Genomic DNA, 15,449 nt, shown 5'->3' with positions numbered 1-15,449 from the left:
CTGAAGGAAGGTTCAGTACTATTCAGAATGTGGTTTCCACACCCCAGATTTGCTAATCAATATTTGCATTTTAACAAGATGTCTGTGTGATTCAAATGCACATTCGACTTTGAGAATCATTGCTTAAGGGGCATTACCCAAAGTGTTTTCTCAGGCTTTATGCTGTTAAAAACTGTTCACATGAAAAAATAAGTCTTGTTTAATACATTTAATCAAAGAAACCCTATGTTTGGCCAGCCTCCATGGCTCAGGCCTATAATCCCAGAACTTTGGGAGGCTGAGGCAAGAGCATCATTGGAGCTAAGGAGTTCAAGACAAGCCTGGGAAACATAGCAAGATCCTGTCTCTTAAAAAAAAGAGCCAGGCAGGGTGACTCACACCTGTGATCTCACCATTTTCGGAGGCCAAAGCGGATCACCTGAGATCAGGAGTTCGAGGCCAGCCTGACCAACGTGGTGAAAACCCATCTCTACCAAAAATACAAAAAAAATTAACTGGGTTTGGTGGCACATGCCTCTAATCCCTGCTACTCGGGAGGCTGAGGCAGGAGACTCACTTGAACTTGGGAGGTGGAGGTTGCAGTGAGCCAAGCTCGCACCATGGCACTTCAGCTTGGGCAACAAGAGCAAAACCCCATCTCAAAAAAAAAGAACAAACCCTGTGTGCTAAACAGGTTTAAACAGGTTCTTGTACTATGGGACTTTTTAGACCCAACAAGGTGATGTGTAATCTAATTTTTCAAAAGGAAGATAGCATCTAGCTATTCCCAAATTTATTTGACCACAAGACTTTTTTCCCTCAGAGTTTCTCCAAAACTAGCATTCCTTTGTATGTTTTGTGAAACATTTGTCTAGTAGGCATACAGGTCACTCTTCAAGATGTAGGTAGGTAGGTAGGTAAATAGGTAGATATTTTGAGACAGTCTCATATAGATAGATGAGAGATAGGTAGGTAGGTAGGTAGGTAGGTAGGCAGGCAGGAAGATAGGCAGATAGATGAATATTTTCAGACAGTCTTGCTCTGTCACCCAGGCTGCAGTGCAATAGTGTGATCTCAGCTCACTGCAACCTCTGCCTCCTAGGTTGAAGCAATTCTTCTGCCTTAGCTGGGATTACAGGCGTGCACCACCACGCCTGGCTAATATTTAGATTTTTAGTAGAGATAGGGTTTTACCATGTTGGCCAGGCTGGTCTTGAACTCTTGGTCTCAAGTGAATCCGTCTGCCTTGGCTTCAATGCTGGGATTACAGATGTGAGCCACTGCAACTGGCCAATGTATTTTTAAAATCATTTGTTTAGTAAAGGTATAAAAGGTATTTAGCAAATGTATGTTCAAATGCAGTATCCAAAATAAGGTGTTAAGGATACAGTGCTCCCTATTAGTCATATTATATCTAGAATATTCAAATAAGTTCTGTATATCATTAAGTATAGTCATAAAACTGGAGGGTCTCCAGAGGATGATCTGTGAGAAATCCAGAACCTAGTTCAAAGAAAGCCTTCTTGAATAAAGTAAGAATGTTTAACCTGGAAAGGTAGATATTAGAAGAGGATGGAAAAATTGCCATGTCTATTCTTACAGTGTTTGATTATGTGGAAATAAGGCTGAACTTTTTCTCTTTGGGTTCAAAAGGCCAGAACCAGCACCAGTGGGTGAAAGTTACAGGGAGCCAGATTTGAGCTCAATTTGAGAGCACAGTGTATAGCCTGGAAGTTATTCAGAGGTAGTATGGGTTGCCTTGTGTGATTGTTGGCTCCTGTCACTAGGAGTCTAACAAAGCCTGGATGACCACATCTTAAAAGTATTGCGGGGCCAGTGGGTAGGAAGTTGGATTAGTGTCCAGTTCAGTTTAAGTAAGATGTGGAAAAATAAGGACAGTAGTACAGTGAAGTTTCTATAAAGCTAAATGTAACCTTTTTTTTTTTTTTTTAATGAAGAGATAGTGGTAATAAGAGTTTGTCTTTTAAATGGATGCTTTAAAAAAAAAACTCTACTTGGCAGATAAAATAGTTGGCAACCATATTTCCATCTTCAGAATATATTTGATCTTAAAAAAAATCTGAAAATCAATGGATTAGATTGTGGGTGGCAAACTTTTTTTTGCAAAGGGCCAGGTGATAAATATTTTAGATTTTGCAAGCCTATGGTTTTTGTTAACAACTATTCAATTTTAGCATTTTAGTGCAAAAACTACCATAGATAATAAGTAAATAAATGGGCATGGCTATGTTCCAATAAAATTTTATTTATAAAAACAGGCTGGAGGCCAAGCAGGCTATAGCTTGCCAACCCCTGGCCCCTCAACCGTTAAGATTCATTTTCTTGTAAGATACCTGGATTCTTTTTTTTTGAGACAGAGTCTCACTCTATTGCCCAGGCTGGAATGTAGTGGCGCAATCTCAGCTCATGGCAACCTCTGCCTCCTGGATTCAAGTGATTCTCCTGCCTCAGCTTCCCAGGTAGCTGGGATTACAGGCAGGCGCCACCATGTTCAGCTAATTTTTGTATTCTTAGTGGAGATGGGTTTTCCACCATGTTGGTCTCAAACTCCTGACCTTGTGATCCACCTGCTTCGGCTTCCCAAAATGCTGGTATTACAGGTGTGAGCCATCGGGCCTGGTCACTTGGATTCTTAATTAGAGGAAGAACAAAACACAATGGAAGAGCATATCTTAAAACCTTATTCCCAAAGCTATTGTAAGCATCAGAATTCTTGGCTACATGTTTATTGTAGAATATAGATTTGAGTTTTTAAATTTTCTGTATGATGATGGTTGGAATTCTCAACTTCTGAATATTTTGTTATTGTTTTCAATCCCTCCAGCATAGGGTCTGTCTTCACTAAACTATTTCTATTGCTGTTTTAGTGACTGGTGCCAGTTTCTTTGTGTTCAGCGGCGCTCTGAAATCCTCTTCTGGATACCTTGCCAAGTCCAGTATTGTGGAAGGTAAAGAATGAAGTATTCAGTCCTCATAATAACGATTGAACATAAAGGGAATCCTTGACATTTCTGCTGTAGATGTCTGACTCCTACTATTTATTCAGTAGCATCTCTTCAGCAAATTAAAACCACCATGAGAGTGCTCAGTTCTCTAAAGAAAGGAGTAAGTGGTAGGGATACCATGTTGACAGTGACATTAAAACTAGGAGATGGCCTTTCAGAGGTCTGGGATAAGGTACCCGAGGGCATGTAGACTAAGTTCAAATATATCATTGGGTACAAATATTAATATGTAAGTGTTGAAAGTCAGTCTCTCCTGTCCACAAGAATGTTGTCATCACTTAGGGTACAGAATGGGATGTGCTTGCTGCTAATTTGCTATAATTACACATGATAAATATGTTGACAAAAGTTAATTAAACTAAAGGCTAATTGGCACACAGTTTCTTTGTCGATTCGTTGTGTTTTGATCTCTTATTTCATAACAGATGGCTTAAAACAACCATTTTATCATGCTTACTAATCCTCTGGGTCAGGAATCTTGATAGGGCAATGCAGGGATGGCTTAACCCTGTTTCATGATGTTTGGAGTCTTAGTTGGGATGACTTGAAGTTATTTGATGACTGGGAGCTAGAATTATATGAAGGTTTGTTCACACACACAACTGAGGCCTGGCTTGGGATGATTTAAAGACTAGGAGTGGTGACTGGAGTACTTACATGGGGAATCCTTAACACGGCTTGGTAGCATTGGGATAGCTGGACTTCTGACATGGTGGTTCAAGACTCCAAACATGACTGTTCAGCAACAAGGTAGAAGCTGCATTGCCTTTTGTGACCCATTCTTAAAAGTCATATTGTGTCATTTCTACCATACTTTGGTATTAGAAAAGGGAGAAAATTAGACTTCACTTCTACATGAGAAAATGGGAAGGCAGCATTGCAGAAAAATGAGATGGGAGATATGGTCATCCATGGAAAATATAGTCTACCTCACATAACGACAGGTTTTCATTTTTACAGTAGCTCACTCTGAAGCCCTGTGTAAAAACAGTCCTTTCTTAGGGCTGGATTCCAGTGTGTTAATTGAAATACATAGATAATACTGGGTATGGTGGCTCATGCCTGTAATCCCAGCAGTTTGAGAGGCTGAGGTGGGCAGATCACGAGGTCAGGAGTTCAAGACCAGCCTGACCAACATGGTGAGACCCTGTCTCTACTAAATATACATAAAATTAGCTGGGCATGGTGGAACGTGCCTGTAATCCTAGCTACTCAGGAGGCTGAGGCAGTAGAGTTGCTTAAACCAGGGAGGTGGAGGTTGCAGTGAGCTGAGATAGTGCCATTCCACTCCAGCCTGGGTGACAGAGCAAGACTCTGTCTAAAAAAAACAAAGAAAGAAAGAATACATAGATAATCGTACATATATTTATAGATACTGGCTTTGGTCTTCTTTTGGTAAATGTAACAAAACAGTGAGTGAAATGTAGAGTGCACTAATATTTTACAATTAAAATTTACAACTCTGATTACATAACAGAAACATACTATTTAGAAATTGTTAGGGAATCTAAGAGGGTTTTGTTTTTGTTTTTGAGATGGAGTCTCACTGTGTAGCCCAGGCTGGAGTACAGTGACACTATCTTAGCTCACTGCAACCTCCATCTCCCTCAAGTGATTCTCCTGCCTCAGCCTCCTGAGTAGCTGAGATGTAGTTGAGATTACAGTTGTGCACCAACACATCCAGCTAATTTTTTTTTTTTTTTGACACTGAGTCTTTTGCTCTGTCGCCCTGGCTGGAGTGCAGTGGCACGATCTCAGCTCACTGCAACCTCCACCCCTCAGGTTCAAGCAATTCTTCTGCCTCAGCCTCCCGAATAGCTAGGATTCTAGGTGCATGCTACCAAGCCTGGCTAATTTTTGTATTTTTTTAGTAGAGATGGGGTTTCTCCATATTGGCCGGGCTGGTGTTGAATTCCTGATCTTCTGATCTGCCCGTCTCAGTCTCCCAAAGTGCTGAGATTACAGGACAAGCCACCTCGTCTGGCCTTTTTTAAAATTTTTAATAGAGATGGGGTTTACCATGTTGGTCAGGCTGGTCTCAATGTTTTGAGCTCAGGCCTGACCTCAAATGTTCCACCAGCCTCAGCCTCCCAAAGTGCTGGGATTTCAGGTGTAAACCACCACACCCAGAAAATCTAGGAGTTAAACTGTCATTTGGTCAAAAGCAACTAATTAAAGCTTGTATAATCAAGTGTTGACTATAGTTGAAATTGTGACTTCACAAGGTGATTTTTAAAACACCCCTTATAAATGCTGTTAAAGTGATAAAATGAGCCAGGTATGGTGGCATACACCTATAGTACCAGCTACTTCAGAGGCTAACGCGGGAGGACCCTGTGAGGTCAGGAGGGTACAGTGTACTATGATCATTCCTGTGAATAGTACTGCGTTCCAATCTGGGCAACTGTCGGATGGATGGATGGATGGATGGATGGATGGATGGATAGATAGAGAGATAGATAAGATAGACATAGATCCTTACCAATTCAAAGCAGTGTGTTTGAAAATTATGTGTTTATTGTCTGGGTTGGGAATTTCTTGGGTCTTGCATTTCGCTTGTGTGTTTCAGTGCAGCAATTGGCTGCCTATTTATGAAATTTTTATTGAGACTGTTTAGAAATTAGTTCATTGTGTATCAATGAAGCAGAGTAATTTTTCAGCATGTGACAACTTTTACTGTCAATTTGAGTGTTTGCCTTCAACTCAGGCAGGTAGCAGCTGAAAAACAGTTGCCATCTGTTGGCTATATTGTAGCCCATATGAAACTCTGTGGTAGGTTTGCCTTACTGCTAGTCAATAAATGGATTTATCTCCAAGCCCATTACTATAATTTATTCAGTGATTTATTTAGCAAACATTTACTGGGCGTTCACTCTATGCCAGGCAGTCATAGTGAGGCGAGAGAGATGGAGATGCAAACAAATAAATATGATCAGAGGATGATAAATTCAGGAGTAAAAATAGGAACACAATGTTTGGTGTGTCCAATAGAAGAATTTGACTGTGTTTAAGTTTTCCCCTTAAGTAGTCTCAGGAGAAATTCTTAATCGTGTCTGAATTTAAATCAACAAGTGTTTTAAGCAGAACCCATCTTGGCATCGCTTGTCACAACACTTTCAGTAAGAGATTCAGCTCAAAAAGCAAAACCTGTGTGTCAGTTTTGGAAAGCAGAGAAAAGGTTTACATTTAACTCAGAGGGATTTGCTAGATGCCAGGTGCTGTGTTTCATATGCCTCTCCTTTGACTTTGTACTGATTCTTAGATGGTGTTATGGTCCAGATCACTGCAGAGAACATGGATTCCTTGAGGCAGGCACTGCGAGAGATGAAAGACTTCACCATCACCTGTGGGAAGGCGGATGCGGAGGATCCCCAGGAGCACATCCACATCCAGTGGGTGGATGATGACAAGAACGTTAGCAAGGGGTAAATGCAGCACACATCCCCGTTGTGGCTTTTAGTTGTAGGCTAAGCTCTGGGTTTTGTCTGCTATCTGCGCTAGTGTTTTATAGTTTTACTGAAAGCCCTGCCTAAGAAAAAGACTGCTTTAAATGCTTAACATGGAATTTTAAATTTATGGTTTTGTAAGTTAGTTTCTGAAGGAGTTTCTTTATGTATTTTTGAGAGGAGTATGAGCAGCGGTGTTGATGAAACAAAAAATCCCTCTATAGTTAATTGAGATAACAATACCTGAGCCTTTTATGATTTACCAATACTTTTTTGCCAACATTGTTTTGTTTGATATAATAACAGGTGTTGACATTTCCATTCTCTAAATGAGTAAACAAGTACCAAAAGGCTAAATAACTTGTCAGGTCTACAAAGCTAGGAATTGATTAAGACTAGCTCTTAAAACCACCTTCTTGGGTTTCAAAGCCTATATTCTTCCTCAACGTTTTGGCAACTTGATCTACTGGTTCAAGCCAAAACCTTGGAGACATCTTTGACAATTTTCTTTCCTCCACATCCCTTTCTTTCTCTCTTACTCAGACATTCAGGGACAAGCTGGAAAACATTGCATTTATACATTACAAGCTGAACTTTGTATCCTTTCTCAAAGGATTTTAAACAACCAAGGTGCTCTTTTTTTTTTTTTTTAACATTGTTATTTCATGAGTTGGAAATTAAACTTAAATTCAACTAATTTTGAGTAAGTGAAGTGAATGCCTGATACTGAAGTTTAAGATTTGACTTTTAATACATAGAGATTCACGAACACAAACAGGCTTGAAAATTCTTAGGGAAAGTTTAGAATCTTTGTGCCAATCATTTTGAATTCTCATCAGAATGAATGTGTATTTCCATGTATTTACACTTGTTGTATTTCAGGGAGGAAATGCCTATCAGAGGTGGCCTTTCTATTCAGGAATCTAGTAGTGATAATTTAGCACGAAGGGGAATGTGTTATGACAGAAACATAGATAGTTGTTTTCACTGGCACTGTCATAATTAGCAACTTGGTCAAATAATCCTCTTATTTTGGAGACAGCTGGAGTGCAGTGGTGTGATCTCAGCTCACTGCAACCTCTGCCTCCCAAGTTCAAGTGAATCTCCTGCCTCAGCCTCCTGAGTAGCTGAGATTACAGGCATGTGCCACCACAGCCAGTTGATTTTTGTATTTTTAGTAGAGACGGGGTTTTTCTATGTTGGTCAGGGGTGGTCTCAAACTCCTGACCTCAGGTGATCCACCCACCTCAGCCTCCCAGAGTGCTGGGATTACAGGTGTGAGCCACCACGCCCAGCTAATTTTTTTTTTATTTTTAGTAGAGGTGGGGTTTCGCCATGTTGCTGAGGCTGGTCTTGAACTCCTGAGCTCAGTCAGCCCACCTCAGCCTCCCAAAGTGCTGGTATTACAGGCATGAGCCGCTATGTTCAGCAAATAATTCTTTTTTTTGACACGGAGTTTCGCTCTTGTTACCCAGGCTGGAGTGCAATGGCACGATCTCGGAACCGCAACCTCCGCCTCCTGGGTTCAGGCAATTCTTCGGCCTCAGCCTCCTGAGAAGCTGGGATTACAGGCACGCGCCACCATGCCCAGCTAATTTTTTGTATTTTTAGTTGAGACGGGGTTTCACCATGTTGACCAGGATGGTCTCGATCTCTTGACCTCGTGATCCACCCGCCTCGGCCTCCCAAAGTGCTGGGATTACAGGCTTGAGCCACCGTGCCCGGCCCAGCAAATAATTCTTAATAAATATTTATTAGACTCCTAAGTTCCAAGCAGTGGGTCAGTAATGGGAATATAGCAAGCACATCGAGGTGAAAATATATTCCCTCTCCTTCCAAAGTTCATTTGTAAGTCAGGTATGCAAACATGAATAATATATCATGACGAGTATTATTACAGAGTCAGGAGCTGAGTGAAAACAAGATTGAGCAGGTAACCATGCATTCACTTAAAAGGAATCCTGGAAGAAGAGCAAGTTTAATTAATCAGTTTTTTTACATTAAAGAGAACTAGGTCAGTCCCGGTGGCTCACACCTGTAATCCTAGCACTTTGGGAGGCTGAAGTGGGTGGATTAGACTCAGGAGTTCGAGACCAGCATGGGCAACACAGTAAAACCCTGTCTGTCTCTACTAAAAATACAAAAAATTAGCTGGGCATGGCAGCGTGTGCCTATAATCCCAACTATTCAGGAGGCTGAGGGAGGAGAATTGCCAGAACCCAGGAAGGAGAGGTGGCAGTGAGCCGAGATCATGCCACTGCACTTTAGCTTGGGCAACAGAGCAAAACTCCATCTCCTAAAACAAAAAACAAACAAACAAAAACATTAAAGAGAACTGGCTCCTGGAAAAATGATTCCTTTTTCACATGTGTGTTCTTTGAATTATTTCAGTGCACAGATCCTTTCCCAAGAGCTCAGTTCATGTACATTTTTATACAGTGGCTTCTTCTTGCTATGATGTACTGCAAAGGTGTGTTTAGCAAGGTACCCAGTGTAATTAGTAGGAACACTTCTGCAGCAAAATGTGATAGGAAAAATGGCTTTTCTTACTTTAAGAGCTGCGTCTATCTTTTCTTTGCCTCTCTTTTAGTGTCGTAAGTCCTATAGATGGGAAGTCCATGGAGACTATAACAAATGTGAAGATATTCCATGGATCAGAATATAAAGCAAATGGAAAAGTCATCAGATGGACAGAGGTAAGGTAATGAAACTTGGCATCTTTGATCCATTTTGAGCACAACTTTTTGCTAGGCCAAGAGCCACATTCTGGCTTGACTCTGGAGGATAAGAAAAACAAAAAGTCTTGAGAAAAATGTTTCCCTTTTGTACTCCAATTCCCCGGGTCGATCTGAGATCACCAGGAAGAAATGACACCAGTTGCAGCCTGCGCCCATCTGATGTATCCTCCTTCCTGTGAACTAGCTTTTAGAGTTTATTTGCATTGGAACTCAAGAAGAGTACATCTCTGAGTGGTACATACCATCTTTGCAGTATTCTTCAGAAAGCTGGGTCAGATACTCTGTACTTAAACTGTCTTAGATAACACAGTCTTTAAAACATAGATTTATTTCACTAGTAAGAAAACTAGGCCAGGCACAGTGGCTCATGCCTGTAATCCCAGCACTTTGGGAGGCTGAGGTGGGGAGATCACTTGAGGTCAAGAATTCGGGACCAGCCTGGGCAACATAGTAAAACCCCGTCTCTACTAAAAATACAAAAATTAGCTGAGGCATGGTGGTGCACACCTGTAGCCCCAGCTACTTGGGAGGCTGAAGCAGAAGAATTGCTAGAACCCAGGAGACAGAGGTTACAGTGAGTCAAGATCACACCAGTGTACGCCATGCAGCCTGGGAGACAGAGCAAGACTCCATATCAAAAAAAAAAAAACAGCTGGGTGTTGTGGCTCATGCCTGTAATCCCAGATCTTGGGAGTCTAAGGTGGGTGGATCACAAGGTCAGGAGTTCAAGACCAGCCTGGCCAAGATGATGAAACCCTGTCTCTACTAAAAATACAAAAAATTAGCTGGGTATGGTGGTGCGTGCCTGTAATCCCAGCTACTCGGGAGGCCGAGGCGGAGAATTACTTAAACCTGGAAGGAAGCTGGGTATGGTGGCATGCACCTGTAATCCCAGCACTTTGGGAGGCTGAGGCAGGTGGATCATGAGGTCAAGAGATCGAGACCATCCTGGTCAACATTGTGAAACCCTGTCTCTACTAAAAACACAAAAATTAGCTGGGCATGGTGGTGCGTGCCTGTAATCCCAGCTACTCGAGGCTGAGGCAGGAGAATTGCCTGAACCCAGGAGGCGGAGGTTGCGGTGAGCCGAGATTGCGTCATTGCACTCCAGTCTGGGTAACAAGAGCGAAACTCTGTCTCAAAAAAAAAAAAAAACCTGGAAGGTGGAGGTTGCAGTGAGCTGAGATCATGCCATTGCATTCCAGCCTGGGCAATAGAACGAGGCTCCATCTATTAAAAAAAAAAAACTAAAACTCAGAGACTCATTAACTTGCTCAAGATTACAAAGCAAATAAATAATGACAAAATCCTGATTCAAACCCAGATTTGGCCAGCTCCTAAGCTCTTTCCCGCTGTATTAATTTGCTCCTTAACTTGAAAGCTGTATTAGAGCCTCACCTGGGAATGAGAGGAGCAGGGCAGTGAACCTTTTTTTTTTTCAGTGACCCTTTTTATATATACATATCATATAGATGAGAAAGTTTATTCTCTTCATCCCCAAGAGGTTGGAGGAACAATAAAATTTCAAAAAAAATTTAAATGTTTATTCTCAGTGAGTAAACAAGTAGATCTTAGATCCCTTAATTACTTTTGAACCTCATGTATACTTATTTGTAAAATAAAAGTTTAAATTATAAAATCTGTAGGATTCTTTTCAGTTTGAGAGTCTTAATTTAAAAAAAAAATTCTGTGACTTCAAGCTTTTCCATTTTACACAAAAGGAAACAGACCCAGGGTTGTTAAATATCTTATTCAAGTTCATATTGCTGGTTCCTGATAGCAGAGATTTGACCTGGTTCTCCAGTGCTGAGCAGTTGTCCTAAGGGATTCATCCTGCATAACAGACTCCATGTTTTCATATGCAGCCACAAGATTTTAGTTACTTGCTATGTAATGATTCGTCCCTTTTACACATTTTGAGCAATACACAGTTTGGAACGTGAAAACACTTTATGGCTTATAAAGCAGTTTGTCCTCTGTTCCCTCCTTTTTGCTCCCTAGTAGCAGTGAGGTAGGCGAGTTGTCAATCCTATGATGCAAATGAGAAAACAGGCTCAGAGAGGTTATGTGACTAACTTTGATGTTGGCTCATTAATGGCAGAGCAGGGGCCAGAGCTCAGATCTTCTGACTCCCACTCTCACTTCATGCCGACACTCTCCAGTGCATCCAGGCATGAAGCTTCAGAGCTGCCTCCTTGGTAGTCCCCTCAGTGTAAGCTCCTTATGGAGCAGTAAGCTAGGGGTTGCTATATAGAAATACCATGTATTTGCATCATTTTTATATCTTTTACATTTTGCTTTTTTTTTTTTTGAGACAGAGTTTCACTCTTGTTACCCAGGCTGAAGTGCAATGGCGCGATCTCGGCTCACCGCAACCTCAGCCTCCCAAGTAGCTGGGATTACAGGCACACGCCACCATGCCCAGCTAAGTTTTTGTATTTTTAGTAGAGACGGGGTTTCACCATGTTGACCAGGATGGTCTCAATCTCTTCACCTCGTGATCCACCTGCCTCGGCCTCCCAAAGTGCTGGGATTACAGGCGTGAGCCACTGTGCCCGGCCTTGCTTTTTTTTGAGATGGAGTCTTGCTCTTGTCATTCAGGCTGGAGTGCAATGGCATGATCTCAGCTCACTGCAATCTCTGCCTCCAGAGTTAGGCAATTCTCCTGCCTCAGCCTCCTGAGTAGCTGGGACTATAGGCATGAGCCACCATGCCTGGCTAATTTTTGTATTTTTAGTAGAGACAGGGTTTCAGCATGTTGGCCAGGCTAGTCTCAAACTCTTGACCTCATGATCCACCCACCTCAGCCTCCTGAAGTGCTGGAATTATAGGCATGAACCATGCACCCGGCCTTATATTTTGCCTTTATATCATTTTATCTTCACAATAACCAGAGAAGTTCAGGTGCTTTCCACTTTATAGAGACAAATTAATTATTAAGAAGTCCTCAGTCTGGCAAGCATGGTGAAACCCCATCTCTACTAAAAATACAAAAATTCGCCGGGCATGGTGACTGTAATCCCAGCTACTTAGGAATTCTGCCTCAGAAGAATCGCTTGAACCCAGGAGGCAGAGGTTGCAGTGGGCCAAGATCGTGCCGTTGCACTCCAACCTGGGCAACGGGATGAGACACTGTCTCAAAAAAAAAAAAAAAAAAAAAAGTCCTTTGGGCCAGGCATGGCAGCTCACACCTATAATCTCAGCACTTTGGAAGGCTGTGGTGGGTGGATCACCTGAGGTCAGAAGTTTGAGACCAACCTGGCTGATATAGTGAAACCCCATCTCTACTAAAAATACAAAAATTAGCTGGCAGTGGTAGGGTGCACCTATAGTCCCAGCTACTGGGGAGGCTGAGGCAGGAGAATCGCTGGAACCCAAGAGGTGGGAGGTTGTAGTGAGCTGAGGTCGCGCAATTGCACTCCAGCCTGGGTGGTAGGCAACAGAGTGAGACTCCATCTCAAAAAATAAAATAAGTCTTTTGGGCAAGGTGTGGTAGTTCATGCCTGTAATCCCAGCATTTTGGGAGGAATCCCACTTTGGGAGGCCGAGGTGGACAGATCACCTGAGGACAGGAGTTTAAGGCCAGCTTGGGTAACATGGTGAAACCCCATCTCTATGAAAAATATAAAAATTAGCCAGGCATGGTGGCATGTACCTGTAATCCCAGCTACCTGGGAGACAGAAGCAGGAGAATCACTTGAACCCAAGAAGCGGAGGTTGCAATGAGCTTCCCAGCAAGCCACTCCTGGCCTGAGAAACTGAGATCACGCCACTGCGCTCCAGCCTGGGTGACAGAGCGAGACTTCGTCTCAAAAATAAAAAATAAAGTCCTTTGTCTTTCTTTAGTCCTTTGACTAAGGGACTTGCTCATGACCCTTCCTCTATGCCACTAGTACTTGGGTCATCAGTTCCAAGTGTGCTCCACTTCTGCCTGTGCACAGTGCAGTGCATAGCTCTGTGTGGGCATGCTGACACAGCTCCCACTTCTGCAGTGGCAGGACTGTGTGGTGGAAAAAGCTCTGCAATAAAAGGCTCAGATGCTAGGCTCAGCTCGGCTCTTCGTCTGTCTCTTAAGTTCTTCTGTGCAGTTGAGCCAGTCAGTTCCCTTCTAAGAGTAATTGTAAAATAAAGCTGCTGGGTTATTGTCTTAGATTTAAGATCATTTTCTAGGAAAATGGTCCACATATAGGGATTACCTTTTAGTGGCACACAATGCCAAATGGAGACCTTTTCTAGTTCTGAGAAGAATGTGCCATTGCAACCATGGAGGCTTGCAGGGAGTTAGGCAGGCCACTGCTGCAATTTTGTGGATGCAGAGACAGAGAGACAGGGATTGGTTTTGTTTTTGTTTTTGTTCTTAAATTGCATTTTAGGTTTTGGGGTACATGTGCAGAACATGCAAGATAGTTGTATAGGTACACACGTCGCAGTGTGATTTGCTGTCTTCCTCCCCTTCACCCACATCTGGCATTTCTCCCCATGCTATCCCTCTTCAGCTCCCCCCCATGCTGTCCCTCCCCAATTCCCCCCAATAGACCCCAGTGTGTAGTGTTCCCCTCCCTGTGTTCATGTGTTCTCATCACCCACCTATGAGTGAGAATATGTGGTATTTCATTTTCTGTTCTTGTGTCAGTTTGCTGAGAATGATGTTCCCCAGATTCATCCATGTCCCTACAAAGGGCACGAACTCATCGTTTTTGATGGCTGCATAATATTCCATGGTGTATATGTGCCACATTTTTCCAGTCCAGTCTATCATCGATGGGCACTTGGGTTGGTTCCAGGTCTTTGCTATTGTAAACAGTGCTGCAATGAACATTGGTGTGCATGTGTCCTTATAGTAGAATGATTTATAGTCCTTTGGATATATACCCAGTAATGGGATTGCTGGGTCAAATGGAATTTCTATTTCTAGGTCTTTGAGGAATCGCCACACTGTCTTCCACAATGGTTGACTAATTTACACTCCCACCAGCAGTGTAGAAGTGTTCCTATTTCTCCACATCCTCTCCAGCATCTCTTGTCTCCAGACTTTTTAATGATCGCCATTCTAACTGGCGTGAGATGGTATCTCAATGTAGTTTTGATTTGCATCTCTCTGATGACCAGTGATGATGAGCATTTTTTCATGTTTGTTGGCCTCATGTATGTCTTCTTTTGTAAAGTGTCTGTTCATATCCTTTGCCCATTTTTGAACAGGCTTGTTTGTTTTTTTCTTGTAAATCTGTTTGGGTTCTTTGTAAATTCTGGGTATCAGCTCTTTGTCAGTTGGGTAAACTGCAAAAATTTTTTACCATTCTATTGGTTGCTGATTCACTCTAGTGACTGTTTCTTTTGCCGTGCAGAAGCTGTGGAGTTTGATTAGGTCCCAGTTGTCTATTTTGGCTTTTGCTGCCAATGCTTTTGGTGTTTTGGTCATGAAGTCCTTTTCTACTCCTATGTCCTGAATGGTTTTGCCTAGATTTTCTTCTAGGGTTTTTATGGTGCCAGGTCTCATGTTTAAGTCTTTAATCCATCTGGAGTTAATTTTAGTGTAAGGTGTCAGGAAGGGGTCCAGTTTCTGCTTTCTGCACATGGCTAGCCAGTTTTCCCAACACCATTTATTAAACAGGGAATCCTTTCCCCATTGCTTGTTTTTGTCAGGTTTATCAAAGATTGTATGGTTGTAGATATGTTGTGCTGCCTCCGATGCCTCTGTTCTGTTCCATTGGTAGGGACTGGTTTTTTTTTTAGGTGGAAGACATCAATGCCCGACTTTTCCTGACCAAGGGACCTTATGGTGTCCTGTTCCTGTCAGGTCTTCTTGCACATCTTGGAGAATCAAGGTGCTCATATACAGTGAGCTAATCTACTTATTTTTCCCAAAATCCAGGAACAAATTTAAAAATCTCTTTTGTTTGGGGAACAGGTATTTTTCCTAGAAAATGATGACCAGCACAATTGCCTCAGTGATCCTGCAGATCACAGTAGATTGACTGAGCATGTTGCCAAGGCTTTTTGCCTTGCTCTCTGTCCTCACCTAAAGCTTCTGAAAGAAGATGGAATGACCAAATTGGGACTACGTGTGACACTTGACTCAGATCAGGTACGATGTGTCGTCTGCAGCTTTTAAAGCTGGCCTTGGGCAATGTCTGTATTTTTGACATGGGAATTTTCCTGCATCCACCCAGAGACCGTCTGGCCTGACTGGATATAGTGTTCTGACCCTCCCTTTAATAGTACTATACCCACATGTGATGCTTAGTCAGATTCTCACGTGA

At 42.3% G+C, this 15,449-nt stretch overlaps 1 protein-coding gene across 3 annotated transcripts in view; it reads left to right on the top strand.

Annotated features, from left to right (window-relative positions):
- Window positions 1-15,449, top strand: part of ZFYVE9 (zinc finger FYVE-type containing 9) — a 216,541-nt gene that overhangs the window by 193,507 nt on the left and 7,585 nt on the right. For all 3 annotated transcript variants that reach the window (XM_035251494.3, XM_035251492.3, XM_035251493.3), the window contains 4 exons: window positions 2,868-2,948; window positions 6,268-6,430; window positions 9,042-9,147; window positions 15,098-15,274. In XM_035251494.3, the coding sequence (XP_035107385.3) occupies window positions 2,868-2,948; window positions 6,268-6,430; window positions 9,042-9,147; window positions 15,098-15,274 (527 nt within the window). The remainder of the gene's footprint in view (window positions 1-2,867; window positions 2,949-6,267; window positions 6,431-9,041; window positions 9,148-15,097; window positions 15,275-15,449) is intronic.

Source organism: Callithrix jacchus, chromosome 7 (genome assembly GCF_049354715.1).
Source record: "Callithrix jacchus isolate 240 chromosome 7, calJac240_pri, whole genome shotgun sequence".
NCBI lineage: Eukaryota > Metazoa > Chordata > Mammalia > Primates > Cebidae > Callithrix > Callithrix jacchus.
This window is presented reverse-complemented; position numbering and strand designations above follow the sequence as displayed.